The sequence below is a fragment of the Zootoca vivipara genome, chromosome 6, assembly GCF_965207765.1.
Source record: "Zootoca vivipara chromosome 6, rZooViv2.hap1.1, whole genome shotgun sequence".
NCBI classification, from domain to species: domain Eukaryota; kingdom Metazoa; phylum Chordata; class Lepidosauria; order Squamata; family Lacertidae; genus Zootoca; species Zootoca vivipara.
Window position 1 is genome coordinate 3,947,396 of NC_142589.1, and position 25,469 is coordinate 3,972,864.

General features: G+C 46.2%; 3 protein-coding genes across 4 annotated transcripts in view; 1 reads left to right on the top strand and 2 right to left on the bottom strand.

Moving 5' to 3' along the window:
* SLC4A5 (solute carrier family 4 member 5) overlaps positions 1–1,576 on the top strand; it is an 87,581-nt gene extending 86,005 nt beyond the window's left edge. The window contains exon 25 of the mRNA XM_088671447.1: positions 1,378–1,576. Coding sequence (XP_088527573.1) covers positions 1,378–1,543 — 166 coding nt within the window. The 3' untranslated portion in view covers positions 1,544–1,576. The remainder of the gene's footprint in view (positions 1–1,377) is intronic.
* Positions 1,577–2,623: 1,047 nt separating this feature from the next.
* Positions 2,624–12,781, bottom strand: MTHFD2 (methylenetetrahydrofolate dehydrogenase (NADP+ dependent) 2, methenyltetrahydrofolate cyclohydrolase). Of its 2 annotated transcripts, none has more exons than XM_088671448.1 (8): positions 11,933–12,168; positions 10,554–10,738; positions 8,986–9,108; positions 8,655–8,807; positions 8,462–8,569; positions 7,524–7,616; positions 7,068–7,193; positions 2,624–5,334 (listed from the first exon to the last, which is right to left on the bottom strand). In XM_088671448.1, the coding sequence occupies exons 1-8, from the start codon at positions 12,043–12,045 to the stop codon at positions 5,195–5,197; spliced, it is 1,041 nt and encodes a 346-aa protein (XP_088527574.1). In that variant the 5' UTR covers positions 12,046–12,168; the 3' UTR covers positions 2,624–5,194. The 2 variants fall into 2 exon arrangements, with proteins under 2 accessions (XP_088527574.1, XP_034976050.1); XM_035120159.3 differs by lacking the exon at positions 11,933–12,168 and adding an exon at positions 12,621–12,781 and having other exon boundaries at positions 4,352–5,334.
* Positions 12,782–17,310: 4,529 nt separating this feature from the next.
* Positions 17,311–22,573, bottom strand: BOLA3 (bolA family member 3). The gene is made up of 4 exons (XM_035120877.3): positions 22,518–22,573; positions 21,675–21,801; positions 19,069–19,157; positions 17,311–18,173 (listed from the first exon to the last, which is right to left on the bottom strand). The coding sequence occupies exons 1-4, from the start codon at positions 22,557–22,559 to the stop codon at positions 18,102–18,104; spliced, it is 330 nt and encodes a 109-aa protein (XP_034976768.1). The 5' UTR covers positions 22,560–22,573; the 3' UTR covers positions 17,311–18,101.
* Positions 22,574–25,469: the final 2,896 nt, after the last annotated feature.

Here is a 25,469-nt window from a genome sequence, read left to right on the forward strand (position 1 = left end):
TTCAGAGGGTCCCCAACCCTCCATCTTCTAGACCAGGCATAGGCAACTTTGGCTCTCCAGATGTTTTGGAACTACAACTCCCATGATCCCTAGCTAACAGGGCCAGTGGTCAGGGATCATGGGTGTTGTAGTTCCAAAACATCTGGAGAGCCAAGGTTGCCTATGCCTGTTCTAGACTACCATACCACACTGTCTTGCAGCACAGATTGGCATAATAAAAATATGGTATGTGAGCATTTCATGGAACAACTAATGTTTTCAAGTCAACTTCAGTGACATGACATAAAAACTGGTCCATTTGGCTCTGAGTCAAAGCAAGTGCACAAACAGTGTTGCTGTGCCAGCTGAAAAGCTGGAAAGACATCTTGGGAGGGAAGGAGGGAGGGAGGGCTATTGCAGTGTAGGTTAGAGCATGGTTAGGCAAACTAAGGCCCGGGGGCCAGATCTGGCCCAATCATGTTCTAAATCCGGCCCATGGACGGTCAGGGAATCTGCGTGTTTTTACATGAGTAGAATGTGTCCTTTTATTTAAAATGCATCTCTGGGTTATTTGTGGGGCACAAGGTCTGAGGGACAGTGGACCGGCCCCCTGCTGAAAAAAGTTTGCTGTCCCCTGGGTTAGAGTGTTGGACTAGGACCTGGGAGATCAGGGTTCAAATTGCCACTTGGCCATTAAGCTCACTGCTTGTGACCTTGGGCCAGTCACTGCCTCTCAGCCTAACCTCCCTCACAGAGTTGTTGTGGGGATTAAATGAAAAGAGGGGAGAAGAACCATGTATACCACCTTGAGCTCCTCGAGGAAAAAGTGGGCTATAAAATAAGTAAATAAATTCAATAATTGGCAAGGCAGCCAAGGTCAAGCCAACGGAGGTATGAGGAATGTTTAAGTGAAGGAGAAGGGATGAGGAAAAGGACAATGACAGTGAGGCAACTGGAAGGAACCTCACTGTCCTTAGAGTGAGGAGAGAGCCTGTGCAACAAGGCAGAGAGAGAGCCAGAGAGCACAGGATGACCAGAGGAACTGGAGCAAAGCAGCAATGGGCTGAAGAGCAGCACCCAGAAAGGGCAGCTTTGGCCAAGCCAAAAAGCAGGGCTGGACCCGACTCTGCCGCCGCCGCCATCATGGTCAGCCCAGGAGGAAGTGGCAAGATGAGAAAGGATTTGAACTGTGGGCCAGGGAGCCAAGAGGGCATCAGGTAGCAGCTGTTTCGTGAGTCTTCAGGGTCCGTAAGAGAGGTGTGGAAAGGGGGTTTGTTCAGATGTGCCGCATGATGAGCTGACAGGCAGAGGGGCAACCAGGCCTGAGTAGAGTAGAATTGAATTCCTTGGCTGCAATGGTCTGGCCAACTAACTCCTTCCTTCCTGCTTTTCTTCCAGTATTACACTTCACCTGAAGATTTCCTGCCCATCTTCTCCTGCATTTAATTACTCTCGGAATCCCATCTGTGCCGTGCCCCAGGTGAAGATAGAGATGGAGTCAGATTATGAAGACACTGACACAGAAAAGCACCCTCGGGACATGGGCAGCGAGACCACTCTATAGTCCCAGGAACGGAGGGTCCTTTGTATGTATGTGTGTGTGTGTGTGTGTGTGTATATATATATATATATATATATATATATATATATATATATACATTTAGCATCAGAAAAGTAGACAATTTGTGACATTCCATCCTGCTTGGTCATGTGCCATGATGACCTTAGATCTCCAGCTTAAGATCCATCCAAGCAACATGGAAATAAATAGGACTTTAAAAGTCTGCGGGAACAAAGGAACTTATTAGAACTTTAGCTCCTTGGATGGAGGAACAGTATCATTTTTGGACTTGGATGTCTTCAGTCAGAACTTTCCTGTGGTCTGCAGCAGTTCCTTCCAATTGAACCTGCTGGTCTTTTCCTCTGAAGGCTCATGGATTTCAGTGGGACATCTCTCAGTGGAGCCAGTGGCTTTTTTTATTCACTTCGTAGCTAAGCGTATAAAACCTTCCACTCCTGTAGAAAAAGCCTCTCTCTCACTATCAACCATAGCATTGCAGAGGCAGGAGGAGCCGGATTACTGCCATCTTCAAATGACGTATCATTTATCTGAATGCTGCACATGCTTGTTGACGAAGGCTGAGGAGCAACAGAATCCAGTTGCAGCAAAGCAGATTTGGACTTCTGATGACTCTCAACAATTTGCCCAAGGAGACACTTCCCGTGGAATTCCTTCATGAGAAATGCTGGTTGTTTGTGCATTTGCCATGAAGGCCCCAAGCTGGTTTCAAGAGAACGGTCACAGTCGCCATCTGAACAAGAGGAAATGTGGGCAAACCTTTAGTGAATGAGTGTTTTCTGTTAAGTACTGGGAGTTCCCACCATGGCTTCCCTGGCCAACCATAATGCCAATACCACTGTCCCCAGAAAATTGGAGGGTAGGCTTTAACAGCCTAACACCCCTTTTAAGGGACTCAAGTCCCCCAAGTTTGTTATCATAGAATTGGAATGGACCAATCCCCTGCAATGTAGGAATATGCAGCTGCTCCATACAGGGACTGAACCTGCAACCTTTGCATTATCTGCACTATTGCTCTAACCAACTGAGCTATTACTGGTCAGAGAAGAACGAGCTGAGGCAGGATCCCGTGAAAGCAAGGCAGATCTTTATTATTCTGTTGCAACAGAAGTCCCCCCCCCTTGCTTGGTAGGAGGTGAGGACCCAGATCAAAGGAGCACAAGAACTTTTCAAGGCTTTAAGAAATTGTCCCTTAGCCAAGGACCACCCAAACAGCATCACACACCTGTCACAGAAACAAGGCGGTCTACAGCAGAAATGTGAGTTTGTGGCTTGTCACCTGGCTGTCAAGCTATCCGTTTGCTGTTTGCTGTTGGCCTTAACTGGCTTAAAGATCATTCCTTCTACCATAGCTGTCAAGTTCTCCATTTTTTTAAGGGAAATTCCCTTATGCTGAATATGCTGAATAGGCTGCCTTGCGAGAAAAGGGAAAACTTGTCAGCTATGCCTTCTACTTGTCAGAAAAACATCTTGGCATGGGATTTTTTTTCAGTTACAATTTCTTCCCTGTTGTGCAGTTTCAAGGACTTGATGTTTTCTTTGGAAAGGATACTTTACTTCTAAAGCAGGACTCTTATGTACAGAATATTCTGCCCTGCTAAATATTGCACCTGGTTTGAACCTGTGTGAAATTAATGCTGATTTCCTTGTAACTTTGTAAATATTGAAGTCAAAACAAAAGAGAAACTTGAATTTAGCATCCTATTTATCATATTATGTCAATCAAGTACCCATTAACTGTTGGACAAAATTAAACAAAACCGTGTTTTATGCCTGGGCAACTTCTAAATAGAATTAACTCAGCCTCCCTGCAACTTGTGCCCCATCAGTCCATTGTAGCATCATGGCCATGCTAGTGGAGGTTCACAGGATTTGGATTCCTAAACCTTTAGAAGGTGCCAAGCCGTGAAGGCTGCAAGAACAACTTGAACTTGAACATAGCCTTGTATATTTTCCTTACTTATTTTGTACCACTACTGTGTGCTACTGTTGCACTGCTTACTAGAGGCTGCTTTAACAATACTGTTTTAAAGTTTTAAGATTTGAAAATCAAAAGGGTGTTTGTGGAAGCCAAGTGTTTCATGCACCTGTGCTTGTGAAATCTGTTACTCCCACCATCAGCTACTTACCACTGCAGTGCTCACACTGCACGATTTCAAAAGCAAAAGATTTTCAGCCCCAGAGCTATTGCATTGGTACTATGGTAACATTTATAGTCTAATAAATTTTTGAACCTCTTCCATTTGTGTTGTGCTCATGAAAATCATGTCCATCTTCAAGAGCCAATTCAGTATATTGCTAAGGATTCTCAAATTTATACCATCTAAAATGACTTGGGTGGTGTAAGCCAGGATTCCGCACCACAGTGCCCCTATAGATGCTTTAGACTACAATTCCCATGATTCATGGCCAGCATAGATAGCTAGATGCTGGAGTTGATGGGCACTGCTGACCACATACCTAGAGGGCACCAGATTGGGGAAAGAGAGTCTAATAGCAGAATCAGATGCAGTCACATATTGGAAATGTCATGTGTCACAAAACATGGAACCAGACTGCAAAAAAACCACATGGGCCACACAGATTTGGTATTTAAAAAAACCTGGGGACACACTAGCATCATTAGTGGACACGAACCGGCAGCTGCTCTCCAGGATTTCAGGCAAATGCCAGGGATACTTAGTTGGGACCTTTGGCACACAGCACATATGCGTTACCACCAAGTTACTATTCTTCCTCAGCTGCTGCACAATTAAGACCCCCCTTGTCAGTGCACACATTGGAATGCAAATGTTTGAATGTGCTATGAGAATCGCTTTTATTCAGATGCAACCTCCAAGCTCCAGTAACAGCCCATGTAAATAGCAAGCAAGCTTGAACAGGCACAGTGTTTTGCAGGCTAACACACTATATCTCAAAATACTGTCTAGCTTTTGAGTCCATCCCATCTTTGAAAAAAATGTTTAGGAACTGAGAACTTTTGTTACAAGAGCTTCGAAAGGTCATACAAATAAGGCTTTGTAGAAAATAGCAACATCTGACTCCAGAATAGCTGTAGTATAATCCCAGCAGATAACGTAGTATCTCCTGGGTTCAGTGGAGGTTGGTGTACCATGTACACACTAAGACACATTTTGTACAATGAACACACACACTTGGCCCTCAGTTACAGCTTCCTGCTGGGTTTGAGAGATTGCACAATCACTCCCCTGTATTCTAACCTCAAGCTTGGTTCCTGCACATAAATGCAGACGCTTAAATGATTGGAATCATAATGTACAGTCATACCTCGGTTTAAGTACGCCTCGGTTTGAGTATTTTCAGTTTAAGTACTCCGCGGACCTATCTGGAACGGATTAATCCACTTTCCATTACTTTCAATGGGAAAGTTCGCTTCAGGTTAAGTTCGCTTCAGGTTAAGTACAGACTTCCGGAACCAATTGTGTTTGTAAACCGAGGTACCACTGGATCATGCTGGACCCTTTTGCCTTGAAAAACAATTGTTTTAAAATAAATACTCGAGAGTGAGACTCTCTGATGACCTTTCAGCCAATAAATAAATATTGCATTGTCCCTTAGGCTGTGTTTGGGAAGAGATTTGGAATGCTGCTGCTGCTGCCACTAGGAAGTCCAGCATTAGGCACTTAGGGCTTCGAGCTCCTGAGGCCGCCACAATTTTTTTGCAGCAATGATGGTGTTCTTCATGAGCATGGCAACTGTCATGGGCCCAACCCCACCAGGGACTGGAGTGATGTAGCTGGCTTTCTGCTTCACACCTGGAGAGAAGGAAGAAAGGAGGTGATGGAGCACAGAAGGAAAACAAGTGTCAAAAGCCCTAGGAGGAAGCTGCAAGCAGGACAGAGGCGATTCAAGGCGACACCAATGTTGTTGGTGTATTTCCATACTGCCCTTCATCCAAGGATCAAAGGCAGTTTACAATATAAAAACATAAAAATGTGTACCATCGTAACAAACAAAAACAATCCCCCACACACATTTTAATTAGCCAAAGGCCTGGGAGAAGAGGAATGTTTTCGCCTGGCACTTAAAGATATGTAACAAAGGCATCAGGCAAGTCTCCATGGGGAGAGTATTCCAGCCATCACAGAAGATGGGGGGTGCAGAGGGAGGCTGCCCCAAAGAAGCCAATTCCTGAAATCTCTGCTGGGAAAGGCTGTGGTGACAACAACAGGGTGAATGTGGGACCAAGGGCAAAGTAAGAGCCACAGGTGCTGCTGAGAGCACTACAGTGGTACCTTGGGTTAAGAACTTAATTCGTTCTGGAGGTCTGTTCTTAACTTGAAGCTGCTCTTAACCTGAGGTACCACTTTATCTAATGGGGCCTTCTGCTGCCGCCAGAGCACGATTTCTGTCCTCATCCTGAAGCAAAGTTCTTAACCCGAGGTACTATTTCTGGGTTAGCGGAGTCTGTAACCTGAAGCGTGTGTAACCTGAAGCATCTGTAACCCAAGGTACCACTGTACTGCCACTTCCCCTGGCCACTGGAAAGCCACCCTAGATCTCTCCCAGATTCAGAGACCTCTGAGCTTTTGTCTCCAAGTTACTTGCCAAATAAAACAAAAACAAATTACTGTATCTAAAACTTAGCATTGTGAGATAACATAATTTGTATACTTGTCCTATATGAAATTCAGAACCCTTATTAACCTTTACCAAAAAAAAAACCCTAATGAGCTACAGTGTCCTTCAAAGTCCACTGCCTGCACCCCTCATATTCTCCATTCTAGATGCCTTCTATAGTTAAGAGTGCTTCCATATTATCAGCCAGAGTAATTGGTAGGGGAAGTCCTGCGGGGGCAACAGTGGAAAGGGAGTCAAAGCCCTTTTGCCAGAAGCCCCAAACCACACAGTGGTGTACATTCAGCAGGAGTTCTGGACAGCTACCCATCCTTACATTACCAAAAAAAACAAAAAAAAAACTGGCCAGATCTACCGTAGGTGTTTCTCTGTCGGGCAAATTGTCTTAACACGTTAGCTAAGCTGATATTTACATTATCAAGAGCTGCATGTGCTAAAGCTTTCAGAAATTTGAACTCCTGCCATTACTTGCTGAAACAAGGTCACTCGCAAGAGTCCACTCCGTGCTGCCAAGAGCACACACCAGATTCAAAATTCGCAGCCCACCAGCTGCTCCATCCAACACAGAAGTTGCAGGATGAAGTTACAAGGAAGAATTACAATCTTTTTTTATGTAAGATATCAAGTAACCAGATATATTCTGCATCAAGCTAACCCACTGCCTTATAGGAGAAGCTATGCAGCTCGTTCAAAACTGCAACCCTCCCAAGGATAGCTGAGACAGCAGGAGCCTATCTGCCTAACCCAGCCTTCCCCAACCTGGCGCTCTCAAGATGTTTTGAACTACAATTCCCATCAGCCCCAGTCAGGACAAGATGGAGGGGAGGCGTACTCCAAAACAGCTGTACGGCCTCAGGTGGCCTAAATCACTGTGAGGGCTGGGGGTCCAAAAACAAAGCACCTCGCATACCTTCGAAATCCACATCTCCAACAAGTTTTGGTTTTGCAGTAACAGGGTCCCGGACTCGGTTTATGCCAACGTCAATAACTGCAGCTCCCTCTTTGATCATATCGGCTGTAATCAGATTAGGGATGCCTGCAATGCAACATTTCAGGGGTTAACATTTTAATTCATTTACTTTCGTTTTTGACCTACCCTTCAGCATGTAACATCTAAGGCAGCCCAAGATCTTGACGAAGGGTGCATGTCATCCATTGTAATGTAGGGCAGCCGCCGCAAGCCACTAGTCATCTGCTTGAAGCAGCATGTAAAATTCCACAGGCAGAAGCGTCGGCATTCAGACTCCCAGCTAGCGGAAGCCTTCCTAGTTATTCTTAGCACGGCCACTACAGGAATGGCAGCCGTGTTCTTCAAGGGCTTCTGCTTTCAGGCTGTTTTTCTTAAAGAAGCCACCCAGAACCTTACCTGCAGCTGCAACCACAATGTCAGCAAGAATCGTGTGCTGCTTGAGCTGTTCCTTTGGAGTGTAGCGGTGAGAGATGGTTACTGTTGCATCCCCTGAAAAGAGAAGTTACAGTGAGAACAGGACACACCAGGCCTCCTGGCAGAAGCCTCAGACGGCCTTCGGAAGGGCAAGCGTTAGCTAGGGAGGTGGAATGGGGCTGCATCTCCTCTGGCAATTCGCCACATGCCCCTGCCACCCACAGAATCTGCACTCCTTGCACCCACCTCATGAAACAGTTTGGGCTGCATTACTTTGTATACTCCCACTAAGAGGTCTAGCAAGACCTCCCAGCGCCTCAAGAAAAAGCGCTTTAAAAAACAACAACAGTTTAACGATCCGGAGTTAAAGGCTTCAGTTGAAGGGGAGATGTGGGTTACGCACACCTTCCATATAACGCAAGGGTGAAGGACCTCCTGGGCAACATGCAGGCAGTGGGTGGAGCGACAAGTGTGGTTCTTAAGTTTGTACTGCAAAAGCCAGGTTTGCAAATAATAAAATTAATAATAATAATAATAATAATAATATATTATTTATACCCCGCCCATCTGGCTGGGTTTCCCCAGCCACTCTGGGTGGCTTCCAACAGAAGTATTAGAATACACTAATTTCACATGCAGCCCCCACCCCTGCAACACCCCCACCCCTTTTCTATCCAGGAAAGCAAGAGGCAGTATCACAGTTCAAGGACACAACCCAGCCAGATGAAGCGGCTACAGCTGACCAGAAGCACAGTGGACCTGTCGGTCTGGAGCCAAACAGCGACAAAAACTCGCAGCAAATATGACTTGCTGCCTCCTGCAAATATCAGAAAATCCTCCGTCTCACCAGGAAAGTGGACCAAGAGGAAAACAATCTGTGGGAAAAACAGGTCGCACCTGAAGGCCCCCCAGACCCTTACCTCCAGGGCGCTCATGCCGCCCATCCGTATGAAGCAGCATCGCAATGGGCATCCCCACATTCTTTGACCGGCCAGCCACAACCACATTCTTGCCAAGGGTTGGGATCCCTGCAACACAGCACACACACCCAAGTCAGGCTCTGCCTTCTTTCAAGCAACTCAAGGTCAGCAGTATTTGCACAAAAACACCCACCCGTTCTCTTGATGATTTCCCACACGCCCCAAGGTGTCGCTGGCAGCATGGAGTATTGGTCAAGGCACATCCGGCCCACATTCACCACATGAAAGCCATCCACATCTTTCTCTGGGTTCACAGAATTGCAGACCTTCCTCTCATCAATATGCTCTGGAGGGAAAAGCGGGGGTGGGGGGGAGAGGGAGAGAGAGAGAGATTTTAGTGCAGTAAGTCATATGCATGTAATCCCAGGAACAGGATGAACGGAGGGGGAAATCAGAAGCTGACCCTTAGGAGTATGTGTCTAGGGATGCTGGAGGAAGAGCTTCTCCTAAAGCACCGCACTCACCAGGCAAAGGGAGCTGAACCAGGAGGCCATCTACATTTCTGTCATTGTTTAGCTTGCTGATTAAATCAAGCAACTCCTCTTCTGTGATGGAGGCTGGCTTCAGGATCGTTTCGCTGCTGATTCCTACAAGTACCAAAAGTGATGAAAGAGGGTCAAAAGACAATTGAAGTTGGTAAGCCATACTTCATAGGTCAAGGAATGGCTCCAGTGTAAACTTTATTCTATTTTATTTGGGGGGGGGGCAGGAGGGGAGAAATCAAATAGAATCCTGGTCCAAAGCCATTTACATTTTTTTTAAGTCATTATGGAGGAAAAATACAGGAGAGAAGGAACACAACGGGCAAACAGATCAAGATGGAAACACAGAATACAATAGATTTTGAAATGTTTGTTAGAAAAGTATTCTGAAGAAGCAAAAGAATAGATGCAGTGGGCAACACCCCATTTTGGCTTTTCTGGTGAACACTGTGTCCTGGGCTATGGGGAAGGGCTTTTAATTGTGACATCGTCCACAAGTTGGTGAAACCCAAATGTCTTGCTATATGACCCTACATCTGGACAGACAGTGAGCCTATGCTTTTTGCCCCTGGTTAGCACTTCCCATCCCAAAACACTTTAGCAGGCTTACAAACTATGCAAGGGAATTGCCAGAGCCAGCTAAATGAATCCATGAATAGCAGAGTTGCTTAACAGTGCAAAAATGTTGTGTACATTCTTTAGGATACATGAGGCCCACTGTCCTCATGTCAAACTACAGCAAGAGTGGAGGAGGCAGTGAAGATCCAGTAACTGCAATCTGACCAGTGAAATGAAAACCTCAAGTGGCTGCCAAGCCCTTGGGTCTTTCTCCTTTTACATTTCACATCTAGAGTGAAGCCCCAAAAGCAGCTGCTGCCTAGACAGAGTTCTGATAAAGCTCAGCAACCCAAAATATTGTTTTAAAGCATTTAGATCTCTGCTGTTGCTACTAACATAATACCACCATAGTAGGAGGAAGTACTAAAGAGGCAACGCCTGCTGGATTTTTCAGTTCGAAACTTTCCAAGTCCTACTTCAATTTCCCACCTCAAGCTTTGAAACTACGACTGACACAGAAGTGAAGCAGGATTATTATGAGCAGCAGCATTAGGGATGAGATGTCAGAAGCCAGAGAAACCAAAATTAAGTGGACTGTGGTGGTGGTGGGGAGACAGTTTTGGCCAAACCCACCAGCACCCCAGCCCCTTCACTGCCCAAAATTTAGAGGAGGGCTGTAGCTCAGCAACAGAGCACTTGCTTTGCATACAAAATATCCCAGGTTCAATCTTGGGTGTGTCCAAGTAGGGCCAGGAAGGATGGCTCTTTTAAACCCTGGGAACCACTTGCAGCCAGTATTCCTGAGGTAAGGCGAGGTTACACTACTCAAAACGAAGGGCAGATGAGGAAGCAGCAGCTGAGACAGGCTCCAAGAGATGGTCAGGAGGAGAGACAAACCAAGCGTGGAGACCAACACTCGTCTGAGCCCGTTTTTCTGCCAGCAATAGTGCAATGACTAATACTGCAGAAGACCCCGTCCAAGAAAGACATACCTACATCAGCCGCAGCCTTGGTTTTGTTCAGGACATAGGAGTGGCTGGCAGGATTTTCACCAACTAGAACCACACTGAGATGGGGCCGTTTGTTTCCATCTGCAACCCACTGCTCCACTTCATGACGGGCTTCTTGCCTGATCTGCCGTGCCAGCTTCCTCCCAGAAATGACAACTGCTTCATTCCTGCAAGCAGAGGCTTTTTTTAAAGCATTTGATCCCCCAAAAGCTTAGGAGTGTCTTGCTGGAAATTCATCACTTCCCCACAGAGCAGCTTACACATATTCCCAGGCTATCTGACCCAACGCTTAAAGGTTCACAGATCTCATGGGAGGCAGGATCCTAACAAAAGGGCAGGGACTTGGGGGGGGGAGCCGAATGCATGTGCTCTACAGCCAACAGTTGACAAAATGGAGCAAGAATGCAAGGGAGCTAAAAACTTCACATGAACAACTGCCACAAAGTCATTACATAACTGCGTTCACAGGCACTGTGAAGAGCAAGAGAATGATGGGCTCCAGAACAAGATCAGGCCTTCTCTTGCTCTAAAAAATAGAAAATACCTGCCATTGCAGTATCAGTAGAATGACTTCACAGCGTCCCTTTGGAAGAACGACATTTAAATATACAGTATTCGGGCAAAAGCATTTTACTCAAGCTACTATCTCTGTGCAAACAATGGAGGATATTTTGGTGCAGCCTCAGAAGAAAGTTTCACTTATTGCTGCAGTGAGCCAGGAAACCGCCTTGCTGCTACTGTGAGCCAACCATGCTGGGGTTTTGGCTAACATGCAATGGGTCTTGTTGAATCAGATACACTGATACCCACAGGGCAAATCTGCTGTGGAAAGAGATCATCTTTCTCTCACATTCCTTTTGCACTCTTCAAACTTCCAGAATCTCAAAAAGTGCCTGGGAAACTTGTTTGCCCAACACCAACCAAGTTCTCAAAGCTGTTTTTCATGAAGTGGGGAAAGTGCAACTGCGCTCTGCGGAATATTATCTTGCATGCCAGCAGACCAGGCTTCCTCAAGCGATAAGAGCACCAGGGAGAGAAAAAGATGACAGATGCCCCTTTTCCAATTACCGCTCCACACTTTGCCCTTGAAAGTTTTGGGGCACGCATTCTCCACTTCAGCAGGTTTCTGGGGACAGAATTCAGTACAGTACTCCTTTTCAAGCAACGAATATGTATTTATTTAATACCCCACCTTTTTTTCTCCAAAGGGCTCAAGGCAACGCATGTGGTTCTCCCCCTCCTCATATAATCTCCCACAACAACCCTGCCAGGTAGGATGGGCTGAGAGACAGTGACTGCTCGCCCCCAGTGAGCGCTGAGAACTCGGGGCTCTGAGGGTGCGCTGCTGGGCCAACACTAACCATTGCACAACACATTGCACCTCCAACTCTTTGCTCCTGGAAGCCTTGGGCGCACCCCTGCGCCTCCGATGCCCATAATGATGATTATAAAGCATTCCCGTGACCCGCCCCATCAGCTTCTCTTCCAGAGGCACGGAAGCAACCCCGGGCTGGCGGCGCCAAACTCCGCGGCAGAAGCAGCTCCGGGCCGAGCCATGCAAGCGGCCGGGGCGATTTCATCAGCCTGCTGCACCTCCGAGCCGCCGCTAGGGGGAGTCGCGCCACGACGCCCGCCCAGGAGGGGCTCCCAGCGGGAAGCAGAGGCCGGAGAGATGGACCGGGGGGGTCGCGGGGGGGGGGTCACCGCCAGCCCCTCCTGCCCCTTTTCCTCTCCCAAGGCGGCGACCGGGCGAAGCCAGGGACACGCGGGGAAGAAAAGCAGGAAAAGAGAGGGGGAAGCCTCGAAGCCCTCCGGCCATTATCATCCTCATCCTCGGGTAGTCTGCGCCCAGCCATGGAGGCTCCACCACTCCACAAGAGCCCCTCCGTTTCCACGCGGGAAGGGAGATAGGGGAGGAAGCCTCGGCGCGCTCTTGGCTCTCCCGCTCTGTGTTCCCTGGCAAACTGCGCCCGGCCAGGGAGGCTCCACCACCCAACGAGACGCCCCCTCCCCCCGTCCGCCGGACCCCAGTTGGTGCCTCCGCCCTACCTGGGCGCCGTGAGGTGCAGCCGGCGACTTCCCCGCGGGACAGGAAAGCGCGGGCAGGAGCAACTGGCGGGGCCGGCCGAAGCTGCTCGGGCCACAAATCGGAAGAGCGGGAGCGCGGAGACAGAGGCGGTTGTCATGGCGATAGTTCTCGGCAACGCGGGAGAGGGGCGAGGAACCGACCGCCGGCGCGAGAGCAAGGCCTTATAAAGGCTCTGCCCCGCCTCGTTTCCCAAGCCGGCCCCGCCGCCATTGGCTGCAAAGGGAAATGACGCGATCCGGCGAGGGGAACGTCGCGGCTGCCCTGATTGGACGAGGACCGGGAATGACGCAAATGCAGGGCGGGGTGCTTCCGAGGAGCGCTCCGTGGCTTCTACGTACTGTAACCGGCGGGGGGAAAGGCTGATGCAACCCGGGGAGAAGGGACCCGTGAGGCGGGCTTAAACGCCCATCGAAAGTCCTGATTGGTAAACGCAGGAAAGAAGAGCGCGTTTGCAGGTCCTGAAATAAAGCAATCTGAGGGAAGGGGCGTGACCATGGCTTGTGCAGGCACGCGGGTAGCACTTCCTTTTCTTTTCTTTTGCTATGAAAGGGGAAGTTTCCACTGTGGTTTCCGCAACACGGGACAAGTTTTTTATTACCGCTATAATAGTGACACTATTACTTCCCTTGATCTAGATGCTATACTCCTATTGATGCAGCCCAGAATTGCATTGGCGTTTTCAGCTGCTACATCACACTGTTGACTCATGTCAAGTTTGTGATCTACCAAGACTCCTACATCCTTTTCACATGTACTGTACTGCTCTCAAGCCAGGTGTCACCCATCCTGTATTTGTGCCTTGTTTGCTTTGGCCCAGTTGTCTAATCTGTTAAGGTCATGTGTGATCCTGTGTAAGTGTGATCCTGTGTAATTTTCTCAGGAAATATTTCCTAAATTTTGAAGTGGATTGGTTTCCTGTGGTGTGTCTGCTATGTGTGTGCACTCTAAATTTTATAACAATTCCAAGCCGTATGAGGAATGGTTAAAGGAGCAGATTATGTTTAGCCTGGAAGAGAGACTGAGAAGAGATATGATCTTCAAATATTCCAATGGCTGTCTAGGGTTGCCAGACTTAATAGAGGGCAGGACTTCTGTGCCTTTAATTGCCCTGCTCTCTTTTGAGTCTGGAAACCTTAAAGAGAAACCAGCAGACCCTTTGCTTGGAAATTAAACAAAGGGTCTGCTGGTTTCTCTTTAAGGTTTCCAGACTCAAAAGAGAGCAGGGCAATTAAAGGCACAGAAGTCCTGTCCTCTATTGAGTCTGGCAACCCTATGGCTGTCGCATGGAATATAGAGCAAGTTTGTTTTCTCCTGCTCTGGAGGGTAGGACTCAAACCAATGGCTTCAAGTTACAAGAAAGGAAATTCTTGTAACTTGAAGCTAGGAATGCACTTCCTTAGAAGGTGGTGGACTCGCCTTCCTTGGAGGTTTGAAGCAGAGATTGGATGGCAGCCATCATGGATGCTTTAGTTAAGATTCCTGCTTTGCAGGGGGTGGAATCCCTTCCAACTCTACAATTCTTTTGATTTGATGACACAACTGTGATCGGGCTCATCTCTGATAAGGAGGGTGAAACGGACTATAGAGATGAGGTGGAGCGGCTGACAGAGTGGTGCAGAATTAATAACTTGCTCATAAATACAAAGAAAACAAAGGAGCTTGTGGTGGACTTTAGGAGACAGAAGAACGAGGTCCAGCCACTTTTGATTGACGGAATTTGTGTGGAGAGGGTAACAACGTTTAGATTTCTAGGCATTGAGTTACAGGAGGATCTGTCCTGGAGTGTTAATACAAGGGGGCTTGTGAAGAAGGTGCTGCAGAGACTGTATTTTTTGAGAATTTTAAGGAAAAACCATCTTCCACAAAAGCTGCTGCTTGCCTTCTATCACTGTGCCATACAAAGCGTGCTCACGTACGGTTTATGTGTGTGGTACGGAAACTGTACTTCTCAGGACAGAGGAGGACTGTGTAGAATTATTAAAACAGCAGAGAGCATTATTGGCTGCTCAATCTCCACCTTAGAACAAATCTACACCACCAGGTGCCATAGAAAAGTGCTAGACATATCAAGAGATCCAACGCACCCTGGTCACCATTTCTTTCAGCTCCTGCCATCGGGACGGAGATATAGAACTATGCAGGCAAGAACGAGCCGTCTCAGGAACAGTTTCTTCTCTAGAGCGATTTTGGCCTTAAATGGAAAGCCTGGACTTTGAAGTAATCTTATTTTACTTGTTATTTGTATTATATTTACTGTTTTTAATTAGGTTTTGTAATTTTGGATTATGCGGAATGCTTTATCAGAGTGGATGTAGCAACCGAGTAATTTCGTTGTTCCCGCAAGGGGACAATGACAATAAAGATATCTTATCAAGGCCTACTAGGCAACTGTACTCCGTGTGCATATGGATGCTTAGCCTCAGACGACCTTGCTTGATGGAAGCTCTCCTGCTGCTTTTAAGTCTCCCAGGCAAGCAGGGAGAAAAAATCTCTGGAAGGCTTGGCAAAGAACCCACTATAATATGTAACACAATTCCCAGTGGCTTTTCCCACACAGTAGCTGGTGTTAAATAAGGTCAGCGACAAGAGATGTGAGAAATTTGTGCTGGGTTCTACTTTCTTTAGCATGGACTTCCATGCAAGCCTTCCCTAACCTGGTGATCTTCAGATGGTTTGGACTACAACTTCAATCAGGCCCAAGCAGCCCAAGGGCACAAAGTTGGGGAAGGGTGCTCTATGCCATGAAAAGATTAATTCATATATTTGCTGAACATGTTTGCAAAACAAATTACCATGCTCTTAAATCAGCAAAGTGTGCTAAGATGTGATTAAAAAGTTATGTGCTTTGTATTTCTCAATATTCTCCACCCCCACAACACAACCACTCATTGCCTTATTCTTGCCACAAAAACATACATCTCTAGTAGTGAGTCAAATACTGCCCACTAAACGTGAAAAGCAGGTCTAGCACCTGGTATTTTACACACCCGTTTTTTGCCAGAGGGCTACTCCCAGAGGGGAGAGGTGTCAGCAGGACAATCTCCTCTGCCAGTAAGACCCCTGCAAGTTTCAAGCTAGCCTCAAACCTTTGTAATGTGCTGAGGAAGAGGAGGAGAAATAATAAGAGGCATGTAAGCTCATCTTGCTTTCCTCCTGCTTGTACCATGAAGAAAGGACGGCTCCACTCTCCCCCTTGTGGGGACTGGTTTTACACCAATATTTTCATTGTTCTCATTACAATGTGAAGCCAATCTGTTTGCAGGCCAGTCCCCTAAGTCCAGTCATAGTTTCACTGCTGTGTAAGTGAACAGGGACATTTAACATCTTGTTGGTGCAAAATGAAGATGTTTCTCTTCTCTCAAGCATTTTAATGTTAAGGTCATTATGGCTCCTGCAGGCATTCTTTTATAGTGACCAAGCTTATCCATTGTTTCATTTGTTTATTAAATATTAGGGGATTATATTAGTAGATTTTAGTGTGTTAATTGCCAATTTTAAATACTGTATTTTTTATAGTGTTTGTAAGTTGCTTTAAGACTTGTGGAAAGCAGTCAAGGAAATGAATTAATAATTGACTAGAACTCAAGATTCTCTGATGAAACAGCTCCAAAACAAGTCTTAAGACTTCAGTGATAAAGTGATGTTATGTTTTATTTGAAGAAACGCTCTCATTTCTGTGATAAAGGTTGTAGCACAAGCTATGTTTTAGGATCACAGTGGGTGTTTTATAGTGCCAACAGACAATAAGGTGATACGATTCTCTCTATTAACATGACTAAAAGACAGACAAAAGTCTGTTTAGGCACAGGTGTATGATCTGCTCCATCACCTTCCACAGCCATTTTGTAACATTAATCACTTAGCAGGTGGTATCCAATGCTCACATTCCATACTGTGTTCTGCCTGGCTAAGTGCTCAGAACTGTTGAGTATGAATGGTAAGTGATCACAATCAATAGCAGCTCTTAGGGGCTTCCATTTTCCTTCTCCTCTGCACCTCCTTCTGCTTCCCTTTCGGCACAGGCTGTTGTTGGCAAGCTCTGTATGTTGAAAAAGGGGATTCAATCCCCCAGCTGCAGTGAGTGCTGGACTGTTTATGTAATGAAAACATGCGTGTATCTTCCCGTCAGTTCTTGATTCCAGTGAGATTTACAGAGAACTAAACACACAGGAAGATACCTACAGTATTAAAGTGGTAATAAAAAAAAACTTGCCTTGTGAAAGTGCTGTAGTATCTGCCAGTTTGAGTCTCATCTTTGTGATTAGCAGTATGGCATTACAGGGGTACCCTGTCACTATGCACGGCTTGGTTCCTGGCACACAAGGTTAATGTGAAGGCATCCTAATGCTGCAGTGTAATTTGTGGATGTCAACAACATTGCCATGGTTGCTGAGGTTTATCTAATGCTGTTGCCGCATTCTCTGTGGCTTGAAGTGATGCTGTTGCCCTTTCAACTTTGCTGCAGGGCGTGCAAAGGATCCTATACCAATGTTACAGTGGGTTGCACCGCAATGGTACTGGCGCTTCCCAGAGACCACAGTGTGGTATATGGCTAATTGTAGTTGCAGTCCAACAAGTCCCTTTTGTATTCCAGTGCAGCCCACTATACAATACTATTAGAGTACAGAGCGCTTTGCAGTTAGACTGGAATAAAACTTAAGTAGCATTTTTATTTTAGATATTCAGAATTCAACACTTCTGCTCATGCTAAAATGACAAATGACTCTTCACCAAAGATCACACCTCATTTAACATTTCAAGAAACTAACTGCAATAACATTCCTAGAAAGGTCATGACAGGCAGCCCTGCTCATCACAGTTAATAAAACAATGTTGCTAGGATCATTTAACCCTAGAAAACTGCGCTGTTTGTAACAGATGGTTTAACGCAACCTCATTACAAAGAAGGCACTCTGTGTACAAGGCAGCTGCATTCTTCTTTCAGTAATCTCTCTAAAGTTGTTGTTCTGAAATTCCTTTTGAGCTCCTCAATTGCCATAAACCCCAGAAACAAGTGCAGCACATTTCATCTATAATTTTCCCTTGAAATTTGGCATACTTTTGCATAAAGAGGGGTGGATATCAAGGTGTACTTCTTCCTGTCTACAATATTCTTCATTCTTTCTCTAGAGCTGTTGGTAAAAGAGACTCACACAATACTCTGACACAAGTCTTCTTGGGGAAAAGAGGTTAATCAATGCAATTAAGAGAGCTGACCTCTGCATCTGAAATAAATACTGCTTTTGAAACGAGCCTTAGGTACCCTTATTTTACAGCACATCAGCACAGTTATTTTATTTGTAGATTGTAGATCAGAGGGAGATGGAGAAGCATGGGAGGGTGGAAATAAAGGCATCTGGCTGTATCATGTGCTAACCAGCATTCTCTCAGAGCCTCACCAGTTTCTGGAATATGAAAATCTTGCACGTCGTCAGCCACTCCTAGCTTCCACACTTGGGAACAGAAGTAAATATCCGTAGTCCATGCATTGCTTTAATTTCATCACTTAAAGCCTAGAAAAAGAAAGCATTGCAAGCAGCTACACAAAAGTGGGGTGAAACCACCTCAAAGACCAGAAGGCAGCACCCAGGCATGGTTCAAGACCCCTTCAAGCACAGTAGCAGCTTCTATTCGACCCAATGTATTTTGCTTTCAAAGTGGGGAAAGGTGCTTCTGGCCATCTGCTTGTGGAATTAAAAAACCCAACTAGTTCAAAAATGAGGCTATTTGTGTCCAGGTATGGATGCTGTTTACTGGAATGCACTGGGCAGCAGGTGAATTGTTACCGACATTCAGAGTACTCCATCTCTGTTGTTGTTATTATTATTTATTGTATTTGTTGGTCAGTTTATCTTGTCCAAGGCAACCGAAAACAACTTAAAAGCATACTCTAAACATCTGGTCATACAAAAATTTATTCTACTGTTTGTATTAGCTCATCCCAACTAAGGTCGAAGATGAACAATTAAGTTAATTCAAAGAAAATGGAATAGGGAACAGTCTGGAGGAGCTTGAGAAGAGGAGGAGGAGGAGGAGTTTGGATTTGATATCCTGCTTTATCACTACCCAAAGGAGTCTCAAAGCGGCTAACAATCTCCTTTCCCTTCCTCCAACAGAAACCCTGTGAGGTGGGTGGGGCTGAGAAACTTCAGAGAAGTGTGACTAGCCCAAGTGACTAGCCCAAGGTCACCCAGCAGCTGCATGTGGAGGAGTAGAGATGCGAACCCAGTTCCCCAGATTACGAGTCTACTGCTCTTAACCACTACACCACACTGGCTCTGTGCAGATTATCCTGGAAAATGCTTGAAACTCAAAAACTCAAGATCCAAAGCATCCATGAAAATGTAATATAATTTCCCACTGCATTAACACAGAGATAGACAACCCAGAATATGTTAACCTGCTTACCTGATTGACCATTTGGTGTTGCTGTACCATTCTCTTTTCCTTAAACTCTTCAGACTCTATATGGATTTCATACATTGCTCCACAGCCACCTTGACAAAATGGATTCGATTTTACCATATTTTCAGCTATTTTATTTATCCCCTATGCTCTTTAACTTGATATCACTTTTAAATAGGGGCTTTTGGAGGGGGGTGTCACACAATCAACCAGGGAAAGAAATCTACATGGTAACAGAAACCACATGACAATTTATAATAACTTACTCTACAATATTTCATTTGTGCCCTTCTGTCATGTATGATCTAGTGGAGATTCCTACACTGCAGGGGTTGGACTAGATGATCCTTGGTATCCTTCCCAACTTTACAATTCTATAAGCCTATGATTATGGATGGTTGAGGGCAAACAAGTTGTTTATTCAATGAATGACAAAGATCATGACGGTGGCAGAGCCTAGGTTGGGAGGCTTGTCGGTTTTGGCATTATGCACAAGGTTACATTTCCTTCAGAATACAGTGGGGTTCTCTTTGGTGCTACTTTCCTGTTAAGATTCTCAGCTGGTGATAACAGAAGGTGTTGCTCGCTGTGTGTAGGAGCTATGGAATGTTACAGTGCAATATCACTTTTATTCTGCTCTGATATGCTCCAGGGCCCAATTCAACATCCTGGCAACTACCTTCATAGTGCAGGTCCTCTATACTTTCAGGATCCTTCCATATGTTCTACCCCACTCTCAAGGGAAGCAATGCTTTCACACTATTGCGATTTGTGGGAGCACAAAGTCAGCCCTTCTCAGTGGTGTTGCCTGAACTTTGGAATATATTTCAGTAAGGAGCATACTTGGGCTACTTTGCTTTTCCTGTTTTAAGAGATGGCCCAAACCTGGCTTTTAAATTTTATTTTATTCTAACATTTTACTTTATTTTTAAGTTTTAGGATTCATTCATTTTCATTATTAATTATAATTTTGCAGAGGTGATTTTTATTTTGTGTTCCGTGCTGTACTTTGGCAGCCAATACATGGTATAAAGTGTTAAATAATGAAATGAAATGTTCAAGAGTGCAGTGGATACCAAATGAAAGCTGCACTGTATTCTGCATGAGCAAGAGGAAGGCATGTTTGGCAAATCCTCACCGTGATCAACTCTTGCCCAGAAACCTATGCCCAACCTACATATGTGGAAAGATTTGCACAGCCCAGGAGTCATTTTAGACTCACAGCTGTCCATGGAGGTGCAGGTCAATTCTGTGTCCAGAGCAGCTGTTTACCAGCTCCATCTGGTACACAGGCTGAGACCCTATCTGCCCGTGGACTGTCTCGCCAGAGTGGTGCATGCTCTAGTTATCTCTCACTTGGACTACTGCAATGTGCTCTATGTGGGGCTACCTTTGAAGGTGACCTGGAAACTACAATTAATCCAGAATGCGGCAGTTAGAGTGGTGACTGGGAGCAACCACCGAGACCACATAACACCGGTCTTGAAAGACCTACATTGGCTCCCTGTACATTTCCAAGCAGAATTCAAAGTGCTGACCTTTAAAGCCCTAAACAGCCTTGGTCCAGTATACCTGAAGGAGCGTCTCCACCCCCATTGTTCTGCCTGGACACTGAGGTCCAGTGCCAAGGGCCTTCTGGCGGTTCCCTTGCTGCAAGAAGCCAAGTTACAGGGAACCAGGCAGAGGGCCTTCTTGGTAGTGGCACGCACCCTGTGGAACACCCTCCCACCAGATGTCAAAGAGAAAAACAACTACCAGGCTTTTGGAAGACATCTGAATGCAGCCCTGTTGTATTTTAATATTTTGTTGGAAGTCGCCCAGAGTGGCTGGGGAAACCCAGCCAGATGGGCGAGGTATAAATAAATATTATTATTTTTATTATTGCTCCAGAATTGGCCTCCACAGTCATGGACACACTGTTAAGACCATATTCATGTAAAACAATCTTACTCGGCTATGAGCGATCACCAAAGAACAACAACAACATGGGAAACCTAAGGCAACCTGTTAGTTGGACTTAGAATTTACAAGATTTATGGGGAAATTCATATAACCTTTTCATTTCTCTCTAAATGTTGATTCTCTAAGAGTACTGCCACTACATTTTTCAATACAGTCGTACCTCGGGTTACGACCACCTCGGTTTGCGAACAGTTCGGGTTACGAACTGCGCAAACCCAGAAGTGTTTTCGCCGCGCGCGCACGCGCATAAGCCGCGCGCGCGCGCGATCTGCGCATGCGCAAAACGCGAAAATCGCGCTTTGCGCATGCGCAAAATGGCGGCGCCCATCGCGCTCGGTTTGCGAACTATTCGGGTTACGAACTGCGATCCGGAACGGATCGCGTTCGTAACCCGAGGTATTACTGTATACCTTTGTTAAAGGCATCCAAGAGCAAAATGAGCAAAACAGTATTTCTCATTAGGCTAATGTAAACCCACAAGGTAGACTAAGGGGTACACAATGCCAACTCTTAATCTTAACCCAAAATTACAATTAACCACGTAGCAATACCTTTCTCAAAATCTTATCTACAGAAATGATTCAGATCACAGGAAAGCCTGCAGAATGGCAAGTGTTCAGACAGAGCCCTGAAGCTTTGCTAATTACCTGATATATCTACTACTTTGATAGCAGCAGCCTGAGGGAACTTTTCTTTAAGGACTTGTGCCACCCTGATTTCTCCCTCCGTCTGTGAAGCAAAGGTCCGCACTATATTGCGCAGCAGAAAATGGATCTGATGAAAAATGGAAAGAGTTTGTGTTAGTTGGGATATCTTCAGGATAAAGACAACTATAATCATGGCAAAGGATGCAAACGTCCCTATGGGAACATGGGAAGCTGCCACCACCTGAGTCACACCTAGCTCCGTATTGCCTACACTGACTGGCAGTGGTTCTCCAGCGTTTCAGGCCCAAATCTTTCCCAACCTTACCTAGAAATGCTGGGGACTGAACCTGGGACCTTCTGCATGCTATCACTGACAATCCCCTAAATCACACTGGCACAAGCAATAAAATAAAATGCCTCGCTCTCGCTCTCCCACAGTTATTCCGCACTGGGATCCCTACCAAGAATAAACCAGAAACTCGAGGCAGTCAAGTTATAAATTTTGACCGCGGGAACGATTGGCGCGGCTTTTCCACAGCGGCAGCGGATAGCCAGGCGCACGAGCCGGGGGGCGGGGAAGGGGGGAGCCACGCACAGCGGCAGCAGGCTCCCCGAGCGCCTCGCCTTATTGCCCGGGGGCGGGATGGCAAAGGAGGGGCTCTTATTGTCCTTGGGGCGATGGCGCTGCTCCAGAAACGAGGGGGCCGGGGGTGGCGGGGGCAGAGGAGCGGGCTTGGGCGGCGCAGCCTTTCCCTGGCGCTGCCCGGGGGCCTCCCCGCTCCAGGGCCTCCGGCGAAGAGCGCCGCTAAGGACGCCGCAGCTCTCCGCCCACAGATCACCGACCTTCCCCCGGCTAGCGGCCATCCTAGCTACGGCGGCGGCCATCGCGCCGTTGCGTCAGAGGGGAGCGCGTCTTGGAGGCGCTGGAAGATGACGTTCCACGCACGCGCCGTGCAGCCGGGTTTGTCCTCTCGGCTCTTCTCAAGCCTCCCAAGAGCACAGAGTTGAGAAACGTGTAGAGTCGTCATGCCTCCCTTTCTTTCGGCTCTCACAAGAGCATAGAATTAACAAGGGGAAGCTCGGAGCCATACGGTTGTTTCCCCTCCGCTGCTGAAAAGCTTCCACTGAAGGAGAGTCCACCACCTTCCAGGCGGTCTTACTCCATATACGCCCCTGGACTGCTTCAATCGGCGGAACTGGCGCTGCCGCTGGTGCCACGTGGGACCTCTTCTTCTACATTTGCAAGAACTCGACCTGTGAAGAGCGGCAACACCTACACTTTGGAACTCCCTGCCTATTGACAACAGGCAGATCATGCCTTCACAGTGTGTTTTCCAAGGCCTGCTAAAAACATTTTTGTTTAGACAAGCCTACCCAAATGCTTGGAAAGTTGATGCAAGTTTTAATGTTTTCAGTCTACAGTTGTTTTAAAAATTTTAAAGTCCTAAATTATGGTTATTATTCTTTCTTATTGATAATTTTTCTTGTATCTTTTTAGTAAACTGCTCTAACCATTTTATAAAAAACCCAATAAAGCAGTGTATACATTTTATGAAATAAATAAACGAACTGTGGTTGCTGTAACACTAAAAGATCAATTTCTTGCGAGTACAGAATGAAATCCTGGGAGAGCTGTTGTGCACAGCACTCTGCATGTATTAGGTAGGTTGTGTCGTATGTGTGCGAAGTCTCCAAATTTTCCTATTTCATTTAGGGAACAGACATCCTGGCTCACCAAGGCAACGGGATGATGTTAGCTTTGCTTTTAAGTCTTCCTTGATCCTCATTTCTTAGGCTACACAGTATCCTAACAAGACCTTGGGGTCAAGGTGATGAAGATGCCACACAAATGCATGGCAGCAACTGTGAAAAAAGTCCATCCCATGCTGAGGATCACAAAACTTTAATCAAAAAGTATCAAAATATCTACAATGAGCCAAGAAAGACTGAGTAACCTAGCAAAACTGTCCATGGAGAGAGATTTCAATGTAGATTTTGATACTGTTACTGAAAAAGTTGCACAAATTTAAACCAAGCAATTTTAAATACATTTAAGTATACTATCATTAAATGCATTTTACTTTAATTGCATCAGTATTTTCTTAAAATACAATGCATGTGCTAGGGGCTAAAAAGGGGTTCAATACTGGACTGGTGGAAGGGACTCAGGGAGTGCTAACGATCCACAGGTCGGGGGTGTAATGCTTGCCTTGCCCTGGGCATGGGCAATCCACACTATACTACTGCCCAGAGAGTCACTCTCCAAGCCCAAGGCAGGGGGAGATTGCTGGGGTAGCCCTAATTATCACCTGACTGAGAAAGAGGAAGGCAGTTTGTGTGTATATGACACAGAAGAAAACAGGCATTGGACTTTGCATCAGAGGCATACTTAGGCTCTCTAGCGCCCTTGGCAAGGAGCTGTATCAGCACCCACGCCCAGTTCGTTATGCCCCTCCACCAAGGTGGCCAGAGGAGACTGCACTCCTCAGCCAGCCAGGGAGTGTGCAGAGCCAGAGTGGAGAGGCATGATTTTTGCACCCCCTGGGTAGAGGTGGGTTTAGGGCAGCACAACTGGTTCCCCTGCACTGGACACTGAGCCAAGGAGGGGGCACTGCAGGGTGTCACAGCTAAGACCTGGTGAACGTGAAGAGTGTTTGTGTATGGCATGAAGAGTGTGTGTGTGTGTGAATGAATTTTGGTCTCACAGAGGGCACTGCTGAAATTTGAAAGACCACAATCTACCCCTGCCTTGGGCCTGTGTCATTGGCGGGGGCCAACCTGGCCAACTCCTAGGTACGCCCCTTCTTAGCAGTGAGGAGAACCAACCCCATAATCAGCACTGGGTGTGTATATATGATTATGCAGCTATTTTCTTATTCTAAGAACTGTATCTTGAAAGAATTTGCAGTGGTTTTAAATAAGCTTTTTTTTTAACCTACTTGCAAGTCATTTAGCTTTTCTATTATTTCCCCAAGAATCAAAGGGGAGGCAGCCACCTGCTTTCTTGAATGTTAGGTAGCCTTAATTCAGTGCAAATTATTCCTGGGTAAATATGAAGGTCGGCGGTTTGAATCTCCGCAACTGGGTGAGCTCCTGTTGCTCGGTCCCAGCTCCTGCCTACCTAGCAATTCGAAAGCACACCAAGTGCAAGTAGATAAATAGGTAGATAAATAAGTAGATAAATAAATACCTTCTCTGGCGGGAAGGTAAACGGCGTTTCCGTGCGCTGCTCTGGTTCACTAGAAGCAGCTTTGTCATGCTGGCCACATGACCTGTACACCGGCTCCCTCGGCCAATAACGCGAGATGAGCGCTTCAACCCCAGAGTCGTCCATGACTGGACCTAACGGTCAGGGGTCCCCTTTACCCCTTTAAATATGCAGAGGATCAGGTTGCAGAGTAGCTATCCCCTTCCTACTATCTTGCAAATAAGTTCCATGGAACAAAAGATGAATAATAGTAACCAGTTCAATGTAAACAGGATAGGGTTTAATTGGGACCAGCCATGTAAAAGTAGAGAACAAAGGAAGGAAATCAAGCTTATGCGAACTCTGTCTGTGAAGTAAAAAGTGCCTCTAGGCATGTACAGTGTGTCTTCCTTTCAGTCTCACATGGTAGTTCAGTATCATAATGCTATGCCATGATCCACCACACTGCTGAGCCAGCGATGTTTTTCAATATATGTACATGGTTACAGGTGCACCTTTTATATTTTTATTCTCAGTATATAATGTTAGGATGACCAGGTGGCTTTTTCAATTATTATTTCACTCTGACATGTCAGGAATGTAGCTAT

Coding starts and splice junctions, on each gene's coding strand:
- MTHFD2 (XM_035120159.3), bottom strand. CDS start 12,757: ATGACAACCGCCTCTGTCTCCGCGCTCCCGCTCTTCCGATTTGTGGCC. Junction 9,109..10,553: donor CAAGGCTGCGGCTGATGTAG/GTATGTCTTTCT, acceptor TGGTACTTGTAG/GAATCAGCAGCGAAACGATC. Junction 8,570..8,654: donor GGAAATCATCAAGAGAACGG/GTGGGTGTTTTT, acceptor GCTGTGTTGCAG/GGATCCCAACCCTTGGCAAG.
- BOLA3 (XM_035120877.3), bottom strand. CDS start 22,559: ATGGCCGCCGCCGTAGCTAGGATGGCCGCTAGCCGGGGGAAG. Junction 21,802..22,517: donor TGGCCGCTAGCCGGGGGAAG/GTCGGTGATCTG, acceptor ATTTTTCATCAG/ATCCATTTTCTGCTGCGCAA. Junction 19,158..21,674: donor CAAAGTAGTAGATATATCAG/GTAATTAGCAAA, acceptor CATTTTGTCAAG/GTGGCTGTGGAGCAATGTAT.